Source organism: Oncorhynchus mykiss, chromosome 13 (genome assembly GCF_013265735.2).
Source record: "Oncorhynchus mykiss isolate Arlee chromosome 13, USDA_OmykA_1.1, whole genome shotgun sequence".
NCBI classification, from domain to species: Eukaryota; Metazoa; Chordata; class Actinopteri; order Salmoniformes; family Salmonidae; genus Oncorhynchus; species Oncorhynchus mykiss.
The window spans coordinates 29,016,009-29,036,317 of record NC_048577.1 but is presented as its reverse complement, the minus strand read 5'-3'; the positions used below and the strand labels follow the sequence as shown (position 1 = coordinate 29,036,317).

The 20,309-nt window shown below is 43.3% G+C and overlaps 1 protein-coding gene across 6 annotated transcripts in view; it reads left to right on the top strand.

Moving 5' to 3' along the window:
- Window positions 1–19,054, top strand: part of LOC110486063 (signal-induced proliferation-associated 1-like protein 2) — a 110,205-nt gene extending 91,151 nt beyond the window's left edge. The window contains exons 15-23 of one of the 6 annotated variants that reach the window (XM_036940711.1): window positions 1,922–2,146; window positions 5,703–5,814; window positions 6,801–7,041; window positions 8,740–8,871; window positions 11,191–11,217; window positions 13,663–13,725; window positions 15,881–15,998; window positions 16,972–17,053; window positions 17,656–19,054. In XM_036940711.1, coding sequence (XP_036796606.1) covers window positions 1,922–2,146; window positions 5,703–5,814; window positions 6,801–7,041; window positions 8,740–8,871; window positions 11,191–11,217; window positions 13,663–13,725; window positions 15,881–15,998; window positions 16,972–17,053; window positions 17,656–17,805 — 1,150 coding nt within the window. In that variant the 3' untranslated portion in view covers window positions 17,806–19,054. Of the gene's footprint in view, window positions 1–1,921; window positions 2,147–5,702; window positions 5,815–6,800; window positions 7,042–8,739; window positions 8,872–11,190; window positions 11,218–13,662; window positions 13,726–15,877; window positions 15,999–16,971; window positions 17,054–17,655 lie in introns of all 6 variants that reach the window. The other 5 variants (XM_036940710.1, XM_036940715.1, XM_036940713.1 and 2 more) reach the window with 5 other exon arrangements.
- The last annotated feature ends 1,255 nt before the right edge of the window (window positions 19,055–20,309 follow it).

The following is a 20,309-nucleotide window of genomic DNA, read 5'->3' as shown; positions in this document are numbered from 1 at the left end:
GCAGATGTAAATGTAATAAATAGAGCTGACATGATTCTCTAGTGTTAGCCATTTCGGTGCTCCAGATGGCCAGTCCATTACTGTGAGTAAGGCTAAATAGGTCATTGCTGTGCCTGCACAATAGATTGTTTTATTAATTCACACAGACACTGGGCACATCACATCGATAATGACGCCGCTAAAGTAGCCAGCTAACCTACTTAGCCAGCGACTAAGCAGAAACCACCGTCGTCATCATCACAATCTCCCCACCAGATTCCCAATCCATTAGTCTCGCACGTCCTCTCCAAGTTTGTGCACAGTAGCCTGGAGTCAAGGTTACCTTTCCAGCATTTCATGTCCTTCATTTTTGGACCAGACAGAATGAAACGGTGTAGACAGTTTCCTGCCCAACTCTGCAGTTTCCTGCTGGGCCAGGCTGAGAGGTGACACCAGTACCTCCATTTTGGGGTCAGGTAGACCAGATATAGTCTGCAGTTTCCTGCTAGGCCAGGCTGAGAGGTGACACCAGTACCTCCATTTTGAGGTCAGGTAGACCAGATATAGTCTGCAGTTTCCTGCTGGGCCAGGCTGAGAGGTGACACCAGTACCTCCATTTTGGGGTCAGGTAGACCAGATATAGTCTGCAGTTTCCTGCTGGGCCAGGCTGAGAGGTGACACCAGTACCTCCATTTTGGGGTCAGGTAGACCAGATATAGTCTTCAGTTTCCTGCTGGGCCAGGCTGAGAGGTGACACCACTACCTCCATTTTGGGGTCAGGTAGACCAGATATAGTCTGCAGTTTCCTGCTGGGCCAGGCTTAGAGGTGACACCAGTACCTCCATTTTGGGGTCAGGTAGACCAGATATAGTCTTCAGTGTCCTGCTGGGCCAGGCTGAGAGGTGACACCACTACCTCCATTTTGGGGTCAGGTAGACCAGATATAGTCTGCAGTTTCATGCTGTGCCAGGCTGAGAGGTGACACCAGTACCTCCATTTTGGGGTCAGGTAGACCAGATATAGTCTTCATTTTCATGCTGTGCCAGGCTGAGCGGTGACATCAGGTTATCCATTTTAAGTCAGACTGGATGAGCCAAAGTGCAGTTTCCTACCGGAATAAAAGTAACCTCGTCCTCTGAATATTGTGCCCAGCCTATATAATCCTGGGATATCAACCACTCTAAATTGGCCTTAATGGGAGTGGCCATAGAATTCTATGGGAGTGCTCTACTGAGTAAAGTATTTGTAATTTAATTTTAGCGAATCACCTGACTGCGAGGCGTGGCTCTGTGCTTGTGGTGTGCTAGCATACGGGGGATAGTGAAGGGGAAAGCGTTCTGGGAGATGATTGGTTGGTAGATTAAGCCTATTTAAACCAATGCCTGCGCTGGGATTTTCTCCAGGCTCTCTGTATTGGCTAACAAAGGCTAAGTTTGACGCGTTGGTCCACCAGACTCTTTGTGCATTTGGGGTGAAAGTGTCTGGGAACATGATTATGCTAAAAGGTTGACGACCAGTCTGCCATGTTGTGGCAGGCTCACTGTGGCCATGGCATGATCCTGCCTCCCCCCGCAGTGGGAACAATGCAGCATTTAATGAGGTGTGACACATTTGCCCTTCGCTGCCAGCGGCAACAGTGCAGTGTCATCATGCCCCAATTCGTATCACTATGTTGTCTGCATAGGCAGGGTTGGAGTCATAGGAGTTAGGATCAAAACCTGCTCCGAGAACCACACAGCCCATCGTGAGGAGAACCACTGATATGGGTAGCAGGGTTTGGGTCAGTTCAGTTCAGTTCAGGAGGCATAATTATCCCTCCTGATTATCCCCTGACTTTACTGATATGAAATGGACTGATCCCAAACCTTGGATTTTTGCTAGCCACTCGTATTTGACGTAATTGGCCAACTGTGATCACATGTTTCTGTCTCGGTTTTCCTAGTGGCTCGCGGCACTCAGGCAGCCCCTCGGAACGTGGTCCTAAGACCTCCACCTCGGTCGACTCCTCCAAAGTCTACATCGTCTCCTCCGGCAGCACGGTGACAGGGGCGGGGCTTAATGATCCCACCCACGCCCGCCAATCACCAGGCAAAGAGTATCTGATTGGCTGGAAGAAAGCCGTGGATGGCTCTCCAATGGAGGATCTGGGCAGGCCAAAAGACTACGGGTGAGAAAATAAGCAGTGTTTTGTGGGGTTGTATTCTTACTTGTATTCTTACTTGGACATGTAACTTGCTCCTAGAGCGCTGTCAATATGCTCTATAGCATCATAATAGTTGCCAGTGCCACACATAATTTTTCTCCCTGCCAGACTGACACGATTTCAGCCTCGACTCTACGTAACCCGTTGAAATAAACCCCATCGTCCTATTTTAATAAAGAAGCCACAAGTGCGTATGCGTGTCAACTTTACTAGTACTTTCCTGCTAGCCTTTGGCCAGGTTGACGGTCTTTCTTGGTTAAGTTAACTGAACTGGAAAGAAAGATGGCGAGCTGACAAACTGCCTGCTTTGATTAGTATGGCTTGCCACCTTTTCAACAGGACCAAAGGCCCCCATTTTAGGCAGGTTCTGATCAAAGGGGACAGCCATATTAAAAGTAACCTCTGATTACTTGATGCTCTGACAGAATCCTCTTGACACATGTCCCATCTTATTGATAAGTAGGAGTTGAAGCAGTGTTCTCGAGTACAGTCTCTCATTTAGCTAGTGTCAAGTGTCCATCGGCTAGTGCAACCTTTTCTGATATTTTCAGTTCACAAAACAGTCTTCGTAGTGGGTAAAGAGACCCCAAAATAAACATATAATTTCAGATGGGACTGCACATAGATAATACAAAACAAGTTTGGATTGCTGAAGCTACACTACATGAAAAAAGGTATGTGGAGACCTGCTCGTCGAACATCTCATTCCAAAATCATGGGCGTTAATATGGAGTTGGTCCCCCTTTTGCTGCTATAACAGCCTCCACTCTTCTGGGAAGGCTTTCCACTAGATGTTGGAACATTGCTGCTGGGACTTGCTTCCGAACCATGAAAAACAGCCCCAGACCATAATTCCTCCTCCACAAACGTTATAATTTTCTCTATGCATTGGGGCAGGTAGCGTTGTCCTGGCATCTACCAAACCCAGATTGGTCCGTCGGACTGCTAGATGGTGAAGCATGATTCATCTAGAACATGTTTCCCCAACTGGCGCCCTGCGAGCATAGCTTCCATCAATGTAATTGTCTGCATAATTTCTAATACCCATTTTTTTTTTTTATTGTGAACGCTTTTTTCTTTATTTTGACTATTTTCTACATTGTAGAATAATAGTGAAGACATCAAAACTATGACATAACACATATGGAATCATGTAATAACCAAAAAAGTGTTAAACAAATCAAAATATATTTTACATATAAGATTCTTCAAGGTAGCCACCCTACACCTTGATTACAGCTTTGCACTTCAAGAGGTAGTCACCTGGAATGCGTTTCAATTAACAGGTGTGCCTTGTTGAAAGTTAATTTATGGAATTAACTGTAATGAACTTATCCTCTGCAGCAGAGGTAACTCTGGGTCTTCCTTTCCTGTGGCGGTCCTCATGAGAGCCAGTTTCATCATAGCGCTTGATGGTTTTTGCGATGGCACTTGAAGAAACTTTCGAAGTTCTTGAAATGTTCCTCATTGACTGACCTTCATGTCTTAAAGCAATGATGGACTGTTGTTTCTCTTTGCTTATTTGAGCTGTTCTTTCCATAATATGGATTTGGTCTTTTACCAAATAGGGCCTTCTTCTGTGTACCCACCCCTACCTTGTCACAACACAACTGATTGTCTCAAACGCATTAAGAAGGAAAGATATTCCACATCCATCGGTGAAGGGTGAGTCATCATTCCAGAGAAAGCATTTCCACTGCTGCAGAGTCCAATGGCGGTGAGCTTTACACCACTCCTGGCGACGCTTTGCATTGTGCATGGTGATCTTAGGCTTGTGTGCGTCTGCTTTGCCATGGAAACCCATTTTATGAAGCTCCAGACAAACCGTTCTTGTGCTGATGTTTCATCCAGAGGCAGTTTGGAGCTCGGTAGTGAGTGTTGCAACCGAGGTTTCAGCACTCGGGGATCCCCTTCTGTGAGCTTGTGTGGCCTACCACTTCGGCTGAGCCGATGTTGCTCCTAGACGTTTCCACTTCACCATAACAGCACTTACAGTTGCCCGGGACAGCTCTAGCAGGAAAGAAATTTGACATCCTATGATGAAAGTTACTGAGCTCTTCAGTAAATGGCTCTTCAGCCATTCGACTGTCAATGTTTGTCTATGGAGTTTGCATGGTTGTGTGCTACATTTTTATACACCTGTCAGCAACAACTGTGGCTGAAATAGCCGAATCCACCATTTAAAATGGTGAGTGACCACATACTTTTGTATATATAGTGTAGAAATAGCATTCGTGGATAGTTGTCATTCTTTTGTTGTTATATTATATCATGACAGGTTTCATTGTAATGTTTATAATTGGTGGAGGTTAAGAGTAGAGCAGTATTTTTATCACCACTTTACACAGGCCTCTCTCATCTTTTTAAGTGGGAGAACTTGCACAATTGGTGGCTGACTAAATACTTTTTTGCCCCACTGTATGTAATTCGTTTGTACTATGTATGCAAGAACAAGTAGTTAGTGTACTTACCCCTGTACAGAAACAATTAACACAAAAGTAACTGTTTTATAACATAGTCTGCTTTATAAGGCCAATGTCATTTGAGGTATGACCATATAGCATAACAATTTTGACCGCAATATGCTTGCATATCAGCCATGTATACAGCTTTTGTTTACATCTCAATGTACATTATTTCCCTCCTTTTTTTCACTTGGGGTTTTCTACATCAGTGGAATGGAAGGCGTATTGTCTTTCCTACTAAAGACTCTAACACTGAGATCCTGGTACACTAGCTTTTACTCTGTGTGTTTACCTGGAAACGGCAACTCCCCAAACTAGATGCCCTCCAGTTGAAGCACTGTGATTGAATGGTTCCGGACAGCATATTGTAATAAATTACTCCCCCCTGTTTGTGTGTGTGTGTGTTGATATTCAACTTTCAATAACCCTTTACAGTAGTTCTGGTAGTATACTTATTTCTTATGACCTTGTTGTATTATTTTGTCCTTCCCAAAGAGCAGTGTAATGTGCTGCCTCGTCTTACTTTTGATAGCTTTATGCTTCTATATATGTCTTACTGTTTTCGGTCTTACTGTTCAGTAATGTCCTTACTCTCCCACACGTGTCACTATGCCCCCTCTACCGCACCTTTGTGTGCAAATGACCCCCTATTCCACATGTCGTGCACTGCGTTTGACCAGGAATTTTAGACACCTGTTCTTTGTTCAGGAGAGGCTGCCTTCCTCCTACCCTTGTACAATAGCTTTCACAAGAAACTTCAGTGAAACTGATAAGCTTGTCTCTAATGCATCTCTCTTACCTTTTTTTTTTTTTTGCCCCCAATATACACCCTCTCTCTGCCCGTTTCTCATCCCGATCTCTCTCTTCCCTCCTTTCTCCACCCCACTTTCTCTCTACCCTCACTGTCTCGTTACATTCTCTACCTTACCATCGTTCTTCATTTAACCCCTTTTCACTCATCCCTATCCCTATCGCGATCTCTTTTCTCTCTTCCGCCTCTGTCTTCCCCTCCCTCCCGCTCTCCATTGCATCCCCCATCCTCCCCTGGGGAGCAGGCTGCGGGCCATGCTGGGTACAGACAGCCAGGTCCAGCCCAGCCTGACCAGAGAGGCCTTCCTGAAGATGATGCTGCCCGACAGTCCCCCTGGGGAGGGGGGGCGTGGCAAGGTGAGCCCCTGCTCCCGCTAGTTTTTCTCCACACTCTACTTGGTTCACTAGTTCACTCTACTTGGTTCACTCTGACTCTGTGGTTCATTCGTATGCCTTCTGGGCTGTGTTCAGTTAAAGGAAATGTTTGAACATCGCAGATAGAAATTTAATAAATAGAGCTGACAGCATTATCTAGTGTAGTGTTAGCCATTTCCTCCCCTGACAATGAGTGTCTTGCTTCAATTTCCTTCCCTCCTTCAGTCGGCTCCTTCCTCCGCTTGACATAATCCATTCAGATTGCTTGTGATATTAAAAATCAAGGCCGCCGCCGTTTTCAAATGAACTGAAATTAAAACCAAGGGGGATTATAAGGTGCCAGACTTGGGCTAACCTTTTTCTACCACAGCTTCCCTCCGCCTGTCGAAAGGTTAATTTAGACATCTACCGTTCAATACCACCGGCCTAGCGTCAGAAAAAACCCCACCACTTGATGTAAAGGCTCTTGGGTAATTAGAAGAAGACAATATGGCCAGGAAACAAGGGTGGAGGTAGAATGGGAAGGGGTTGATACAAATGGATTTGATCTGGGAGCTAGCAAGCTGCTCTTCAGTCCTCTTTGTTCACTGATTGAAAATACATCACAGGAAAATGGCTGCCAGCAACATAATAGTCAATAGTCTTGACATACCCTCCTGTAATAAATGGAAGATGCAAGTCTTTCATTATTATCTGATGCCCTGCATTGATACTAACTACTATGCGCAGGGAAGCTATCGTCAGAAAATTGAGGGGAAATTATCGGCTCTCATTTTTGGCACTGTGATAGACCGAAGTTACTGTTCTGCCAATTTTGTGGAAGATTTAGGCAGTTTTTTTCCTAGTTTAGCACAACCAGTTGGAGCTTGAATCACCTCTTCCGTGGTGCAGCCCTCCAAGATGTAAAATGTCTCAGGATTTTCAGTCACCCTTTTTCCCTCCCTCATTTTCTCCATCCCTTCCCGCAGAGTCTGACTGGTCCTGGCGGCCTCCCCATATCCCCACGGAGGTCCCTGTACCGGACCCTGTCGGATGAGAGCCTGTGCAGCAGCTACAGGAAAAACCTGTCCCTGGTCAGCTCTCGGAGCTCTCTCCTGGACCAGGCCCTACCCAACGATATCCTGTTCAGCACCCCCACTGAGCCACACCACAGCACCCTGCCACCTCGCGTGAACCTCGGCCACAGCCATGGGGCGCCGCTAAACAAGAGTGAGTGTCTGCCCGTTTAGGGTAGGGGTGGCGTAGTCTCTCGCTAGCTAGGTCTTGTCAGTTGTGAAAACAGAATCTAATAGAACAGATAATATATACTTTAATCTATATCTGTGGTTGAGAGGTAATAGGGATGGCCAACCTTTCTCCTAGAGAGCTACAGGATGTATATATATTCTTCCATCCCGGCTCGAACTCACCATATTCAGCTAATACCGTCAAGGCCCCTTTTACCTGAAAATCTAAATATGTCCAAACTGTATAGTCAGTGTAAAAGTACCACATTTGCCCTACATTTGATTATGTATTAGGGAAACCCTGGAGTACATTTCATTGATTCAGACATTCATTTAGGAATGGAACACATGTTACGAAATCATTAATGTATCTGCCAAAGATGGAACGCAAACAGGGCAAATGGACAAACGCATTAAATGGACAGTGGACAGCTGCATTCACCTACTCCTGAAAAGCACTTAAAGGCCTACTCTGTGATATTTACAGCCACTTTTATATTTTTCCAGACTCATTCCTCAGCTTTATAGTAAACAAAGTGGCAGCCATTTTGATTTTCAAATTAAGGCCATAGAAATAAAAAATATCTAGCTGCGAGCTCATTGTGGTCAATTAAATGCAAACGCCCTTGCCAGTCTGAAGCTGAACTTGAAGCTGAACTAGACCCATTGTAATAGCTACAGCATATGCCACTTTCAATTTCCCATCTGTCTTGTGCAAACCTATTTTTTTTTAAAGTTTACTCTGTTTATAAGAAACACAGCAAGATATTGGATATTTTTCACTGGGAAAAACATCCCAGTATGTGCTCATTGAGTATGCAAGATATTAACCCTTTCACTGTCTGTCCTTGCGTTCTTTGTTGAAACATTCTACCCACTTGTTGTATTTCGCAATGACACACAGGGGCTGAATACCCCCCCCCCACACACACACACACCTTGGAGGGTGGAGGTTGTGTGTGTGTGGATATGTAATTGCTGTGTCTTGTTCAGATAACCTTAACTCTATGGGGGTGTGGGGGGCTGCTGTCACACATTTGTATGCCAAGGTTTGTGTGAGTATGTTCTCCAAAGCTGACCCCTGTGGATGTCCCCTAGATGCAGGTGAATTGTCTGTCTGACGGGGGGAAGCTCCCCCTTCGTCTCCGTCCTCTGATCAGCTTTCAACAGACTGACATTGGGGTTTTAAAAAAGTAACCATGTTCTTGGCAGTTTTCCAAGCAGAAGTGCACTTTGAGAGTGTAATTTTTTTTTTTTTTTACATTTTGGGTGGGGGTTTGTCTCGCACAGTCAATTTGGTGCAAATTGAACAGGCTGAATTGTATTTGCTTCAAGGGGAATTCCAGATGTCTCTAAAAATATCTGTTAAGGTGATACAAGTCGTATGGATAACTCTGTGATGTTTGTCTTACGCTGTGGTGGAAAGTGCCTGTCTTTCATTCGTTAAGAGTATCATCTTATTTAAACTCTACTTGTGTTTTTACTGACTTTGAAACCTAAAACCCTGAAATGGAAATCTGCAAGCAGTTTGGGCTTAATATAGGAGCAGGTGTTCCTGTGGAGAATGGATGAGCACTGATGTCTAATTATCGGTAGACAGAAGGGAGAGGGAGAGGGAGAGAGAACCAAATCGGTGAGCTTGTCAGTCACTTATCTAAACCGAAATGTCTCATCTCTACAGATGAGCTGTGGTTCTCTGACAGCTCCCTGGCCGACCGCTGCAAAATGGCTGATGGCAGTCTGATGCCTCTCCCGGAAGCAGTGTCTGGCCTGGACTGGTCCCATCTTGTTGATGCCGCAAGGGCTTTTGAAGGTAAGGACAACGTCTAGATTCGTCATCATCGTTAAACAAAACTGAGTACTTATTCACTGTTTGACCTTTTGATGCCCCCAAAAGCTTTACCCAGCTAACAATTAACTTGGCCTCGAACAGTATGGGATTTTTTTTTGTCAGGCACCCATTTGGTTTTGATGTGAGAACATCAGAAGGGGAATCTTCACATTTGTTAGGAAATGATACGTTTGGACGATGTTCAAAGGAAAATATCCCTTTGGACAGACTTTCTTAAAGCACTTAAAAGCTGGACCAACAAAGGTTATGGGAATGTTATCCTCTGACCGACCATAAACGTTATCTCCCGACCTAGCAGAAATTTTCTGGGAATGCAGAAATGTTAGCTAGGTGTAAGTGGTACCTGATTTAACATTTGCTGCTACCAAGGTTCTTCCTGTCAGGTGTTATACTGTCAAAGGCTGTCAAATCTTTTGTCCCCAGTTCTCATCAGGCTTTCAGTGCTTGAACTGTTACCCTTTTGTTCACTCAGTATTTGTATTTATTATGGATCCCCATTAGCTGCTGCCAACAATTCCTGGCCTTTATTCAGTGTCTAAATCCACTCTGGTCAATTTAGGTATCTAATTTTGGCGTGACTTTCAAAGTGCGAAAAGACCATTATAAAAGTTGTTTTTCTTTTCTCTTAATGTTCAGATGGGATTTCAATGTCCGTCATCCAATTCAAGTCTGCCAAATTCATTTGCTGAAGCGACTTGACATGAATTCAAATTGACCCCCAATATCATCCTGACCCAGTCAAAATCCTCAGTCTCTCCCATTGTCTGTGTCTACCTCAAGGTGCTAATTAGCAGGAAGTGGAAGGAGAGAGAGAGTATTTGGGGACTTGAGAAACTAAGCTTTATGACAATGGAGCGCACAGCAAGGAACCATTTTGCCAATTCGCTCCGTAATTGCACCTCTTGCTTGCACACTTTCTCTGGCAATTATAGCCTAGCTACCTCATCCAACTGTGTTTCTGGTCATCTGGAATTACAGGGTGATGTACTCACAATGTTGTTTTTTCCTGCAAATGGCTTCTGCTTCCTTCATGACCAACAGATGTTTATAGACTGGATGGTTTGGACCCGTTGACCACGTTCTTTTCACCCTGAGCAACGAGGGGCGGGGCCGGGGACATGGATTAGCATCGGGCTGCACAGCAGCCTTCGATTTGTGTAGAAGTCAACACCAGAGAAAAGAGGGGGAACTCATTGTCTTGGAGAGTTGTGTTAGTGTTGACCCTGGCGTTATTATGCTGTGTCGTTTAATTGGCTTGTTTTGTTTCGTGTCGCTCGCTGTGTGCTCTCAAGGCAGTGTTGCTAAGCGCGCAGAGACTCTAGCATGCTAGCCCTCATTAGCATGCTGGGGGAAAAGGGCAGGGTGAGCATTAGTAGCAACAAGCAAGCATTATTTATGTTACCGTAGACCTACGCATACTAGAACAGGACAAATGGTTCACAGTCAAGAGTGCAGCAGAGCAGACACAACACAGACATTCCTCTCTCCTTGTGCATCTCATTCCTCAGTTGTGATTCATATTTATCAATGATAAACTTAACCTCGAGATTTATCTTGGACTGTTTGTCTTCCATATTGAACATTACAGAGAGAATGTCATGGGGTGTTTTAGTTGTTTCCAACTCGCTATAGGCTAGTCTTTTTAAGGAAAAGGAATACCTGGCTCTGTTCTAGATCTCTCTCTTTTACTTTCCCCCTTTCCCTCTTTTGTGTTCTTTGTTTTTCACTATGATAATCACTTCACCTGTGATTTACTTCAGTCAATGTTGAGACTCAATTAGAACGGAGTGACTGTTAAAAGGAAGAAAGAGGGACGTGTAATTATGGGTGGTTTTCAAAGCGTCAGTCTCTCGCTTGGCTCTCAGAAGCACCTTCGGTGAGACACTTATCTTTAGTGAGAACCACTTTCATCTCTCGTCCCTCTCGCTCTTTACCCCTCTCTCGCAATTCCCTATTTCTCTCTCCCCTCTTCACACTCCTTTAGCGGGAATAATCTTAGCGAGAACAGTTCCCATCCCTTTCCCTTTCTCCCTCCTTTCTGTCATCAAATACCACATTCCAAGTCCACGTCACCTCTCAACGCCATCCAAATATTGAGAAGACAGATGAAGGTGGGGGATGGTTGGTGCTGCCCTTTCGCAAGAAACTTAACCTCACTTTCCTCAACCTCACTTTCCCCGTCTTTCTAAATTGATATGTGATGCCCACTCGGACATCTGCTAGGCTATTCTGACTTCTCACAAGCTTAGTCTGTTTTTTCTTGTCTTCTTCCCTATCCAGAATTGTCCTATGCTCTCTATCTGGAAGGTAACAATAGTGTGCTGTGCCATGTCAGTTACTAAGGAAGGGTACTGGCTTCTAGTGTTTCTCCACTCGACAACCCATCTGACTGCGCTTTATTGTTCTAGCCCAGTGCTAATGCACTTGATTCAACTTAGCCACGGGCTGTTTGAGTTGTTGACTAGTTGAATCGAGTGTGTTAGTTTTGGTGGGCTAGAACAAAAATGTGCAGTCATGTGGGTCTTTACAGCTGGAGTTGAGAATCACTGGCTTATAATGCCTTCGGAAAATATTCAGACCCCTTGACTTTTTACAAATTTTGTTAGGTTACAGCATAAATTAATTAAACAGTTTTTTTCCCTTCATCAATCTACACACACTACCACATAATGACAAAGCAAAAGCAGGTTTAGACATTTTTGAAAATGTATAAAAATAATTAATAAAAACAATTAAATCACATTTACGTAAGTATTCAGACCCATTACTCAGTATATTGTTGAACCACTTTTGGCAGCAGTTACAGCCTTGAGTTTTCTTCGATAAAATGCTACAATCTTGTCACACCTGTATTTGGGGAGGTTCTATCATTCTTCTTTGCAGATCCTCTCAAGCTCTGTCAGGTTGGATAGGGAGCGTTGCTGCACAGCTATTTTCAGGTCTCTCCAGAGATGTTCGATCGGGTTCAAGTCCGGGCTCTGGCTGGGCCACTCAAGGACATGCGGAGACTTGTCCTGGAACCACTCCGATGTTGTCTTGGCTGTGTGCATAGGGTCCTGTTGAAAGGTGAACCTTCGCCCCAGTCTGAGGTCCTGAGCGCTCTGGAGCAGGTTTTCATCAAGGCTCTCTCTGTACTTTGCTCCGTTCATCTTTCCCTCGATCCCAACTAGTCTCCCAGTCCCTGATGCTGAAAAACACCACCACAGCATGATGCAGCCACCACCATGCTTCACCGTAGTGATGGTGCCAGGTTCTTCCAGAGGTGACGCTTGGCATTCAGGCCAAAGAGTTCAATCTTGGTTTCATCAGACCAGAGGATCTTGTTTCTCATGGTCTGAGAGTCCATTAGGTGCCTTTTGGCAAACTCCAAGCAGGGTATCATGTGCCTTTAACTGAGGAGTGACTTCCGTCTGGCCACTCTACTGTAAAGGCCTGATTGGTGGAGTACTGCAGAGATGGTTGTCCTTCTGGAAGGTTCTCCAATCTCCACAGAAGAGCTTTGTCAGAGTGACCTGTCGGGTTCTTGGTCACATCCCTGACCCAGGCCCTTTTCCCCCGATTGCTCAGTTTGACTGGGCGGCCAGCTCTAAGGATAGTCTTGGTGATTCCAAACTTCTTCCATTTTAAGAATGATGGAGGCCACTGTGTTCTTCAATGCTGCAGAAATGTTTTTTGTATCCTTCCCCAGATCTGTGCCTCGACACAATCCTGTCTTGGAGCTCTACGGATAATTATTTCGACCTCATGGCTTGGTTTTTTTCTCTGCCATGCACTGTCAACTGTGGAACCTTATATAGACAGGTGTGTGCCTTTCCAAATCATGTCCAATCAATGGAATTTACCACAGGTAGACTCCAATCAAGTTATAGAAACATCTCAAGGATGATCAATGGAAACGGGATGCAACCGAGCTCAATTTCGAGTCTCATGGCAAAGAGTCTAAATACTTATGCAAATTAGGTATTTCTGTTTTTTTTATTTTGTATACATTTGTAAAAAAAAATGTCTAAACCCGTTTTCACTTTGTCATTGTGGGATATTGTGTGTAGATTGCTGAGTTTTTGTAAAAAAAAAAATGTAATCCATTTTAAAAGACTGTAACGTAACAAAATGTGGAAACGGTCAAGGGGTCTGAATACAGTCCGAAGGCACTGTGTATTATACTGTGAGTGGGGCCTTAACTGTGTGAAATCCAGTTTGCTCTCATATTTAACCCGCAGCCTGCTCGTGCCCTCTTCACCACCACCCCCCCCCCCCCCCCGAGAGAGTGGATCCAGGTGGTAAATACAGTGCTGTGAAAAAGTATTTTCCCCCTTACTCATTTTCTCTATTTTTGCATATTGTTGATACTGAATGTTATCAGATCTTAAACCTTTATCTAATATTAGGTTTTGTTGAAGATCTGATAATGTTCACTATAAAAAAAATATGCAAAAATAGCGAAAATTAGAAAGTAGCTCCATAATTGTTGCTTTTAGGATAGACTCTGGCAAAGGCTTAGGGGTGGGAGCTAACCATAGCACCTCCACAGGATCCATTCTACTCTACATCACTCCCTATTAGTCACGCTCTCCACCTTCATGGTTGCAAGATTGGACTGCTTAAAAGGGCTGCACCAGAATGTGCCTTTCCTTAGAACATTGCTTTTGGAGCATTTAAGCGCTACTGTAGGTTCATTTGCACTGAACGTGGACTGTACACAGTGTGGGTAACTGAACTGTACCTGAGGGATGTGCTGTCTCCTGTTTTCAGGTCTGCAGCTCGACAAGGATACCAGTCGTCTGTGTGATAAAGACTGTCTGAAAGACTCACTAGGTGACATGACATTTTGCTCCGCGAGGCACTCTATTCTTCACTGGAATTCCTTGACTTTTACTACCACTAGTTAGTTACTGGCATTAAAGCTTCTTTCACCTTTACTGTCATTGGTGCTTTTGCTATTACTGTTATGGGACCTCCACAACTGCTACAAATTTATTTAGTGTTGAAACCAAATCAAATGAGGGTTTTTACGAGCATTTCTGTAACACTACAGCAGCTACTACTACCACTGTACATCTATCACCACCTTCTAGCTGCCTAGTGCCTCTGCCTAGTGCATCTGCCTAGTGCCTCTGCCTAGTGCCTCTGCCTAGTGCCTCTGCCTAGTGTCTCTGCCTAGTGTCTCTGCCTTGTGCCTCTGCCTGGTGCCTCTGCCTAGTGCCTCTGCCTGGTGCCTCTGCCTGGTGCCTCTGCCTGGTGCCTCTGCCTGGTGCCTCTGCCTGGTGCCTCTGCCTGGTGCCTCTGCCTGGTGCCTCTGCCTGGTGCCTCTGCCTGGTGCCTCTGCCTAGTGCCTCTGCCTAGTGCCTCTGCCTTGTGCCTCTGCCTAGTGTTACCTCAACCACTTCTTCTGTTGTGATGTTTTCTCCTGCTAACTTTTGTTCCAGCCTTGCACTAACACGCCTGATTAAACTGCTCTCCTCTTCTCATCTGGCATTTCCCAGCAGTTAAGAACATTATTGAAGTTGAGATGTGTGTCATGGTATTTAAAGCTACACTATGCAGAAATCTCTCCGCCATTTCCCGCTTGCTAAAATTCTAATAATTTGACAAATTTCAGTTTGTGACAAAACAAGCAAGTGTAGTGTAGAGAATCAATGTACCATCTAAACTGCTGTGAAATGTATATTCCATAACCAAAAACATTGTACACTGAACAAAAATGTAAAGTCTTGGTCCCATGTTTCATGAGCTGAAATAAAAGATCCCAGAAATGTTCCATATGGACAAAAAGTTTATTTCTCTTAAATGTTGTGCAAAGATGTGTTTACATCCATGTTAGTGAGCATTTCTCATTTGCCAAGATAATAAATCCACCTGATAGGTGTGGCATATCAAGAAGCTGATTAAACAGCATGATCATTACACAGGTGCACCTTATGATGGTGTCAATAAAATGGCGCTCTAAAATTACACAACACAATGCCACAGATGTCTCAAGTTTTGAGGGACCATGCAATTGGCATGCTAACTTCAGGAATGTATACCAGAGGTGTTATCAGAGAGTAGAATGTTAATTTCTCCACCATAAGCCGCCTCCAACGTCGTCTTAGAGAAATTGGTAATACGTCCAACCGGCCTCACAACCGCAGACCATTTGTATGGCGTTGTGTGGGCAAGCGGTTTGCTGATATCAACGTTGTGAACAGAGTGCCCCATGGTGGCAGTGGGGTTATGGTATGGGCAGGCATAAGCTACAGACAACCAACGCAAAAGCATTTTATCAATGGCCAATTGAATGCACTGAGAAACCGTTACGAGATCCTGAGGCCCATTGTCGTGCCATTCATCCTCCACCATCACCTGCTGTTTCAGTGAGATAATGCACGGCCCCATGTCATCGGATCTGTACACAATTCCTGGAAGCTGAAAATGTCCCAGTTCTTTCATGGCTTGCATACTCACCAGACATGTATGGGATGCTCAGGATCCACGTGTACAACCACGTGTTCCAGTTCCCGGCAATATCCAGCAACTTCACGCAACCATTGAAGGGGGTGGGACAACATTCCACAGGCCACAATCAACAGCCAGATTAACTCTATGCGAAGGAGATGTGTCGTACTGCATGAGGGAAATGGTGGTCACACCAGATATTGACTGGTTTTCTGATCCATGCCTCTGCCTTTTTTTGTGTCTGTGAAATCTATAGATTAGGACCTAATAATAAAAAATCTTAATGATTTCCTTACATGAAATGTAACTCAGTCAAATATTTGAAATTTTTGAATTGTTGCGTTTGTTTTTGTTGACTGTATTTTCAGCCATTTGAAGCTGGTGTGCAAAACTAACTAAAAGTAGCAAAAAACGAAACGTAAGAATGGGATGCATAGAAATAGAGCACATAGAACAGATCTACCCCCCCCCACACACAAAAAAATAGTTACCTATTGCGGCTTTAATAGTATTGTGTGTGTGTTTTCTTTAGCAGCGGACCAGGGTTCACTCTGCTCCATGTTGGACGTGGAGCAGGCCCAGCAGGCCATGGAGCTGTCCCGTGAGCTGAGTCGGAAGGTGGCTGCGTCGGAGGCTGCCGCTCTGGAGGCAGGGTAGGTGTACTGCGCCTTTGGGTGGGCCAGGCAGTTAAAGGAGCTTGACTTAGTAGAGAAGGGATTTAGTTATTGAAGGTCTTACATATGCGCATGTTTAACACTACTTGCTGACTGAATGCACTGACAATAGCATGAATGCCGAAATATTGTTCATCCTCCTCTAAAGGAATCACTTTTATGATCAAAAGATTCCGATTACAGGCCCAGTGTAGTCAAAAATGTGATTTTTCCTTCTCTCTCTGTGTGTGTGTGTGTGTGTGTGTGTGTGTGTGTGTGTGTGTGTGTGTGTGTGTGTGTGTGTGTGTGTGTGTGTGTGTAAAAAAAAATCACATTGTGATTGGAGTAATACTGTGAAATTGTGAAAAATATGATAATGCCTTTCTAGTGTAAGAGCTTTTTGAAAGACTGCCTAAAATTTCTGCCTGTTTTGGTGGGATGGAGTTTTGGCCTGCCTGGTGTCAACACAAATGAGCTAATAGACCAATAAGAAAGAGTTCCAGACCTCTCTGCCAATATCAGCTAGTTGTCAATGTTCTCCTCCCCACTCAGACACTCCTAGCAGTCCTTCTTGGAAAAATGGCTCTTTGCTAAGAAGCTATTTTTGTTTATTTTTGACTATTTTAATTGAAAACAATCACAGCAAGGTGCTTAATTGTAGTAACCAGAAAAGGTTACTAACCATGTAAACATTTTCATAAATGACCTTCACTTCACATAAATGACCTTGAGTGTGGACCTACAACACTATTCACTTAAATATGTTTTAAGTCAGTGACCTGGTCACACCTGAAGTTAGCTAGTAAACAATGCCGTTTTTTGTCTGTAGTTATACTCCACTTCAAAGAGTGGTGTAATTGATGCTGTATAAAAGCATATACCAATAAAGACAGACATAAAAGAGGTCAAATTCTATAGACTGCTCTATAGACTCGCAAAACATGAAGAAGCCTGTCTCTCTATCTCTATATAGGGATGGTTCTCCTGCTCTGCTCACTGGCAAAGTCATCCAACTGGAAGAGATCCTCAGACAGCTTCAGTTCGACCTGCGAAAGGTATAGTCAACTCCCCCGAAGCACATCAGCAATGTGTCCAGTAAATTGCTTAGCATGTATAACAATAATAACACGGTCATTTAGCTGATTACTTTCATCCAAAGGGATGTGCAGCTAACACGTGAATCAGTATACTACCATGATACACTACAATGGTCTGTACAATTAGCTGTGGTTTTAAAATGTACGCTTCTCTGTTGGTGTGTGTTGTAAATCATACAACCCCAGCGATAACCAGTTGTCATAGTCAGGTGGAATATTGATTGTAAAAGGACGTTTTGTCAGTCTTTTCAGCAACCAGAAAAATAGGTATTTTTCTGACCAGATAAACAGCAAGAATATGATTTGCTTTCCCATGATGTGGTGACGTCGTCATATAATATGCATCTTTACCTGGCTATAACAGAGACCAGTTGCTTGTAATCTGGTTATATTTTGTATTCTCATTCAGAAAACCAGTGTACAACCAGACAATTATGTCACAATGAAGCCAAATCTGGTCTACTGTGCCAAATGGTGATCATATGTATAGCTAATGTCATCATGCCAGGTTGCGTAATAACGTGTGTGTGTGTGTGTGTGTGTGTGTTCCCTCTCCACAGGAGCAAGAGGACAAGGCCATGTTGCAGGAGCAGGTCCAGCACTTGCGTCAGGACAACATGCGTCTGCACGAGGAGAGCCAAACGGCAGCCGGCCAGCTCAGGAGGTTCAGCGAATGGTTCCTAAACTCGGTCGACAACAAGAAGCCCTGAGCAACAAAAAAAAACACTGACACACACTGCAACATGGCCGTTAACTCCACATTATCTGAGCCAGTGGCATGTCAAGAGGGACGATGTCTACAGTGATTCAAAGTGAATAGCCATCGCATGAGTGCGAGAAGTTGCGAGTTAGCGTGCTAATGCTAGTAGCATTGTTTTGTAATCAAAACAACAACATGAATTAGTGTAAATATACCAAGGGGACAGGGGAGGGTAAAGGGATACATTTATAGAAGGTTAAAATAAAGGGGGGGAAGGGAAGAATGCTTCAGATCTCATGTTTTTTGGATATTTGGTTATAGGAAGGAACATGTGAATAAAAAAAAACAAATGAATGTAACTTATGTGAAATCTATATTATTTTGTCGAATAAGGCAAGTGTAAACTTATCGGTTCCCTCAGTAAACAACAATGAAAAGAAGTTCTCCCAAATAAATTTACTTAACTTTACCTTGACTTTTAACTTTTAATAATAACCAGGAAATAACTAAGGTGTTACAAGGTTCTTGTATAAGTTTTGTAAATACAAGCAATACTAGCAATAAATATGGTGATAGTCACAAAACTGTTATTAATGGTTAGCACTGATTGTGGTGTTGTCGAAATTGCGGTTGTATTGGATTACTTGGAAGTGTTTATTTTGCAGGAACAAAAACGTGCCTGACTTTAACCAGTGGTGTATGGATACTGTAGTCTTTTCTGTTGTTGTAGTCCCTCATCCTTTTCCAACCCCACGCCTTGTCCACCACTCTCACTAATGATGTCTACCATGATTTTATGACCTTTTTCTTTTTGCCACAGAGAAAAGTATTCTTATGCAGTCGATCCTGAACACTTGCAGGTACATAAGGTACCACCAAGTGTACGAATTATGTATTTTCAATGCCAAAGTGTGTTTGATGTTCTTTGTACAGTACTTTAGAGAAAGTGTCTTGTATTTAACACTCTTTATTTAAATTTACCCTCCAAATTGTTTATTTTAATATTGAGTATTTTGATCCTTTCTGCACTAAAACAATTAATGGCTCCTTATTGGCAATGTCGTCTGTATAGTTGGCAAGAGATGAGATATAAATACTATATACTTATAAAGGGTTATTTCTGGGAAGCCCAACGTTTGGATGCTGCTAGAATACAGCCTGTTGTTTTGTAAGCCTTTCTTTCTTTGTAAGATGTTTTGTTAAAGATGGGACAAAAGGTTTGCTTTTTTTAATAAATGTAGGACGTTGGAAAAACAAAATGGACTCAACAGTGACATTTAATTCCAGCGACAACGTTTGTGAGTATTAAGGTTTTTTTTTTGGTAATATTTCCGAAAAATCCTATAGTATGCCCCTGACTATAATCAGTGCTACACACTGTTTGAAAAGTGGCATGCAGTTGTTTAGAGTATTGAATTATGGGTAACACTTGTACAGGGATCATATCTTCGGCACAATTGGGAATCCGCACAGTGCCTTCCTTTTTTATAGGTCAGGCCATTATTCAAAACAGCTCCTCTCTCCAAAGGATCTAGCAAAAGTGATGCCTGGCTGGCTGGAAACAGCTTTCTGGAGTGTAGCACACGATCATCAAATCTTGTTAGACCCAGATGGGCCGGCAGTGTCCACAAGCATCACCTAGATAAACCTTTTGAATTATTCATGGATTGGAAGAAATATCATTATAATACTTTCGCAATAGAATTTTCAGATCTGGATCCTGGAGCCATATTAAACGAATAAAAATATTTATTTGCCCCAAAATGATGGTACTGTAAAGTATTTGGCTCAGAGGTCTCTGGGGAGTAGGGCTATCAGCTCTTATGGCAAGGTGACACAAGTGAAATTTTGCTCAGTGCAAATAGCTGTCAAACTTGTGTCTTGTACTGGAGAATTCACACGATAGTAATCGGACTATAATTGTTTTTATTCCTTTTCGGTTAGACTTAACATATTGGAAAGTCTTGTGTGTTGAGAAATCAGAGCATAGTATTTTCCTAAAACCTCAAACAACCAAACTAGTCTCTTATGAAAACCTTGAATACATTCTGAAAACAAGGCCTGGATTTGGTCGACACCAGTTTACCTCTTAAGGACCTCTACAGATCGGTGTCCCACCCTCGCGACGGTTGAGCTAATGTGCGCTAGTGCAATTAGCATGAGATTGTAAGTAACAAGAACATTTCCCAGGACATAGACGTATCGGATATTGGTAGAAAGCTTAAATTATGAATCTAACTGCACTGTCCAATTTACAGTAGCTATTACAGTGAAAGAATACCATGCTATTGTTTGAAAAATTATTAATAAACCAATTAGGCACATTTGGGCAGCCTTGATACAACATTTTGAACAGTTCTTTGGACCAGTCTAAAACTTTGCACATACTGCTGCCATCTAGTGGCCAACATCTAAATTGCACCTGGGCTGGAATAATAAATTATGGCCTTTCTCTTGCATTTCAAAGATGGTACAAAAAAAAAAAATGTATCAACTTTTACCAGATCTATGTTA